Below are 5,141 nucleotides of genomic sequence, written 5' to 3' on the forward strand. Positions count from 1 at the left end.
AACATGTATATATGTATATGTGTATATATATATATACATATATGTGTGCAATGTATGTATGTATGTATGTATGTATGTACTAATTTTTCCTCTTTTCTTTGACAGCTTCTCATCAACCAAGCTGATTATTTAGTGACCACATTGTGCAATAAAGTGATAAGTAACAGTCAGCTTTTCTATCGCTCCATCTGTAAACAGTACGATCAGATAGTAGAAACTATCACAAGACACGTGACCACTACCTCGGAACTTGTGGCTTTACAGAAGTACATTGATGGGCTCAGCTGTGGTGAGCTGTTAGCACTGAAAGTAAGTTCACACTACTGTTTTACCGCTTTTTATTTGAGTCGATTGATACGTTCCCCTTTCATTGTCTTCTTCATATTCTACAAGAAAGAAATGTATTTTTATTTTACGAGCTTCAACTACATTTAAGGAAAACCCTCTTTACTTCTTTGCAATGTAGCAAAAACGAATCGCAAAATCTAGCCTTCGATAATGTGACAATGCAAATAACTGTTTCTAATTTAGACACAATGCTAACATGTTTTAAGAATAGAGGATAGAGGGGTAGTTGATACCGTCAATTCCAGTACTTGAGTACTGGAGTCAATGTAATTGACTATCCCCTCTTCCAAAATTTCAAGCTTTATGCTATGGTAGAAAGGCGAGCTGACAGAACCGCTAGTACACCAGGGAAAATGCTTAACAGCATTTCGTCCGTCTTCACGTTCTGAGTTCGAATTTCGGTGAGGTCGACTTTGCTTTTCATCCTTTTGGGGTCGATAAAATAAGCGCCTGTTTAGTACTGGGGTCGATGTAATCGTCTATCCCCTTCCCTAAAATTTCAGGCGTTTTGTCTATAGTAGAAAGGATTATTATTATTATTATTGCTATTATTATTATTATTATTATTATTATTATTATTATTATTATTATTATTATTATTATTATTATTATTATTGAGTGAGAGAGCAGTGCATGCCATCAAAGTGACACTGAGTAAAATATACGAAGCCCGTTATACCCATCATGACTACCCGTCTGATAAGGGTACACCAGGCACATGCATCACAACCATATGTGCATGACATGGTGATCTCATATCAAGATAAACAGCGCTTGACCTCGCAGGTGGGGCCCAGTTAGAATTTTCTTCAGGTCGAGTAGCCCATCCCACTCAAAAGGTCCCTGAATAAGGTTTGTTTAAGGATGTTGAGCAAAACACCCATGTTTCCAAAAGTGAATTATTCAAACCCCAAAGAATTCCTCTCAACACATGGCTATGATGCTCCCCCACTACTTCTGCTCATGATCAGAGATGCACATATCGTCAGCCACCAAGGGACATGCTCAACTGGTTAAGGTCAAACAACTGACAAGCAAATCTGAGGTACTGAGCAGAATATTTGCTGTAGCCCATCTTTTATACCAAGACAAAACAATGTACATGATAACACTTCCTATCAATTAAGATCAGAAGCCATGAGAGCCAGTGCCTGGTACGCTTCCGGGCATTTATCATTATTATTATTATTATTATTATTATTATTATTATTATTACTGTTGTTGTTGTTGTTAAGAAAAAGAAAAAGAAGAGTGGGACTGAATAGCCACGATTTAACACCATTTCAGTTCCTAACCGACTTATCTCTGGAACGAACAAATCCCTAGGCATTGTTAATGAGAGTTGTCAAAGATCTTACACTGACCACATTCATAATTTGAGAGATTAAATTTTAAAATCATATAAAAATATTTTTTCGCAATGTCTGGTCTATCATTGTTATATTTTTGTGTAAATGTGTGTGTTGTTTTTTTTTAATTTTAGGAAAAACAGGAAGTAGCTGCTGCTAATGTGATGTTCATGATGACATATGTTGTAATGAAGAGAGAAGATTTCTTATTGATCAACAATACCTTCAGCTGGTCTAACCGTATTACACCAATAATCTCCAAGATGTAAGTCACACTAGCATCCAACAGACACATACGTACACACACACACACACACACACACACACACACACACACACACACACACACACACACACACACATATATGCGCGGCACACACAAATCATATATATTCACGCGCGCGCACGCACATATATTATGCTTTTTACTCAAAACAAAAGAACACTTAATATAAATATAATGAGGATGTATGATATATTTTGATATATTTTAATGACAATAGTCATAAACCCGAGTTTTGTGTTAAGGTGGTGCCCTACACTCATCAGATAGGCACGTTATGGGTTTAAGTTGAAAACAGCCGAAAATGGTTGCTGCAGAAGTTCTGTGCACAAAAGCTTTCGAGAAAATAAAAAGTTTTTTTTTTTTTATTTCAGAAAAAAACCTCCCTTATTATTAAGAAATAATATTTCAGTGTGAAGTAACTCATGTTCAAAAGCTAAAGAGTAATTTCTTTTACCAGAGGAAATGGCATTTTAGCCGTCTAATTCAAAAGAGATAGAATATTATAAGTATAAAGTGAGGAAGCGATAGAGAGTGTGGGAGAGGGAGTGGAGTAAAAAAGATGGAAAAAAACAATAAAGAAGAGAAATATTAAATAGATGAAAGGATAAATGAATGAAAGGTTGAATGGGGGTTTGGTCGCGAGGAGCAACTGGGAGAAAGAGCACTGGAGCTGTACTAGTACTTTACAATGTAGTTCCAATCATTTAAAATAGTGTAAGCATCTCCGATTTGGCATTTAAGTAAATTCCAGGAATTCGTCACTTCTCCGCTCAACGCAATCCACATCTTCTGTTAATGTTAGAGTAAGAATTACATTTCTCGAACAGCTTCCATTTGATGTATGTATGTGTGGCGACTGCACACTATAACATGTTCGTCCATCGGAGCAATGATGATCATCTAGTCATCTTCAAGGTAACTCTGTTTAAAGTGAAGAAGAGTAGCGCACGGTCAACACACTCCATTGTCAATAACCACTTTCAGTCCAGTGACAAAACCAGGTTAAGATTACTGAGGACGGAGAAGCATGCAATGAATGACCAAGATATCTTACTTGCCTCATCTTGTTCTTTACACTCCATAATGCGTTGCTGAAGCTGTTTTCCCCTCCACTGAACTACTGAAGGTTTCTTACGCAGAGTCCGCCAAATCCAGTTTTCACAAGAATAGGTAGGTAAGCCCTAATATCATAATTAACCTATAGCTGGGACCCTGACCACTGGGACAGAATAGACCTGGGAATAATAGTGGCTAAGTGTTGGTTCTACTCTCCTCAAAAAACCTTGACTCTCGAAACCGAGCCCCATAACCAGTTGAAGTTTAGTCATACCCAGTACAAGTACATACATACACACATAGACATATACACGCATGCATGCGTGCATACATACATACATACATACATACATACATACATACATACATACATACAAACATCAGTTTGCAATGGAATTGTATCATTGAGCGGATCACAGAAAGGTAATAAGATTTTTTTATACTAATAATAGACTTACAATACGGAAATATTCGAGAGATGGGGAGAGAGATAACTGTGAGTGAATGTGTGTGTGTGTATGAGAGAGAGAGAGAGAGAGAGAGAGAGAGAGAGAGAGAGAGTAATTAAAGTTTCGTGCTCCACGTATATTATTGGGTCATCGCATAAATAATGCGGTTTTTTCAATTGCATGAACTAAAAGTCGGAGGAAGACGAGATAAACAATCTGCATCAACTTATTATAAAAGCGGGTAGTAATATTACCTTGTTCTTATCCTTAGAAGAGTGATTTTAACAGTTATTTTTTCAAAGCTATAATGGAAGTTACAAAAGAGCATATTCGACATATTTTGCTTTATTAGTTCAATAAAGGCAATGACGCAACGGAAAGCACGAGGAATATTAATGCAGTATATAGGGATCGGACAATAATCGTAAGCCAGTGTCAACGGTGGTTCCAGAAATTCCGAGCTGGAAACTCCAGCCTAGAAGACGAGCCTCGTCCTGGAAGATCAGTAGAGCTCGTTGAGGTCGTCCTGCAAACCTCGATGGAACAAAATCCCATCGTAACTGTTGAGGAACTAGCAGAGAAGCTTGGGTTTGGTCGTTCAACCAGTCATTCAAGTCAGCGCTAGAAGAGAAACGACTGTCTTTGGTTTCAAGACGAAAGATGTTCTTCCATCAAGATAACGCTTGGCCACATACGGCGAGGATGACATTCCAAAGTCTGGAGCAGTTTGAATGAGAAACGATGCCCATTCCAGCGTATTCGCCAGAAATTGCCTCATTTGATTATTACTTATTCCGCAGATATATATATATATATATAATTTTACATGTATAATATTATACATATTTTTACATAAGACTATTATATATTATATATTATTCAAGCAGAAGGACCCGGTTTCATTCGGGTTATAAACTCATAGCCTTAACACAGTACTCTTTGCTTGTAGTTTAATTTGACACTTTCCTTCTAGGCATGGTTAGGAAAATATGTTGTAAAGGAATTGTTCGTACTTCGTTGTGAAATGATTTTTTCCACGGGTTTTTTTTCGACTGCATTCAACATATCTGACCTCCAAATGCACCGCAAACCACTTTTTCTAGGAAAGAAAGGGGGAGGGTGGTGGGGACCTCGAAATTTTCCAGGCAGCTTGAAGTTTCCCACCAATGGAGTTTTGTTTCGTGGGTTTTTGTTTTTCTTTTCCAAGTTATTTCGTATACTTTCAACGAATGTAATATGGAAATCACACATAAACGGTTCCTTTCCCCCAGAAAAGGGAAGACTTGACTGCTATTTCTAGCACGCTCTGCTACCATGTAACAGCTATTTGCGATAAAGGACCAGCCGATATTTCGTTGTGAAATAATTATTGACTTCTCCCCCCGCCCTTTCTTTTCGGTGGGTTTGGAGATCAGATACGTTGAATGTACTCGAAAATACCTGTGGAAAAATGTTATTTGACACCGAAAGTGAAAAACCTTTTTTAAAGAAGTTAATCTTATATAAACCAATATCATTTATTTTTAATAAAAAAGATAAAATTAAGACCCTATTATGTATCCGAGATCAAATTATTCATGCACCCCAAGTATGGAACCAATTCGCGCAGCTGTTTCCGCGTGAAAAGCGAATACATACACACACAGGTCTATT

General features: G+C 37.3%; 1 protein-coding gene across 1 annotated transcript in view; it reads left to right on the forward strand.

Annotated features, from left to right (window-relative positions):
- The window catches only part of LOC106881001 (dynein axonemal heavy chain 3), a 174,058-nt gene that overhangs the window by 52,455 nt on the left and 116,462 nt on the right, over positions 1 to 5,141 (forward strand). The window contains exons 14-15 of the mRNA XM_052972117.1: positions 106 to 309; positions 1,832 to 1,962. Of these exons, the coding sequence (XP_052828077.1) occupies positions 106 to 309; positions 1,832 to 1,962 (335 nt within the window). The remainder of the gene's footprint in view (positions 1 to 105; positions 310 to 1,831; positions 1,963 to 5,141) is intronic.

Source organism: Octopus bimaculoides, chromosome 1 (assembly GCF_001194135.2).
Source record: "Octopus bimaculoides isolate UCB-OBI-ISO-001 chromosome 1, ASM119413v2, whole genome shotgun sequence".
Lineage (NCBI taxonomy): Eukaryota > Metazoa > Mollusca > Cephalopoda > Octopoda > Octopodidae > Octopus > Octopus bimaculoides.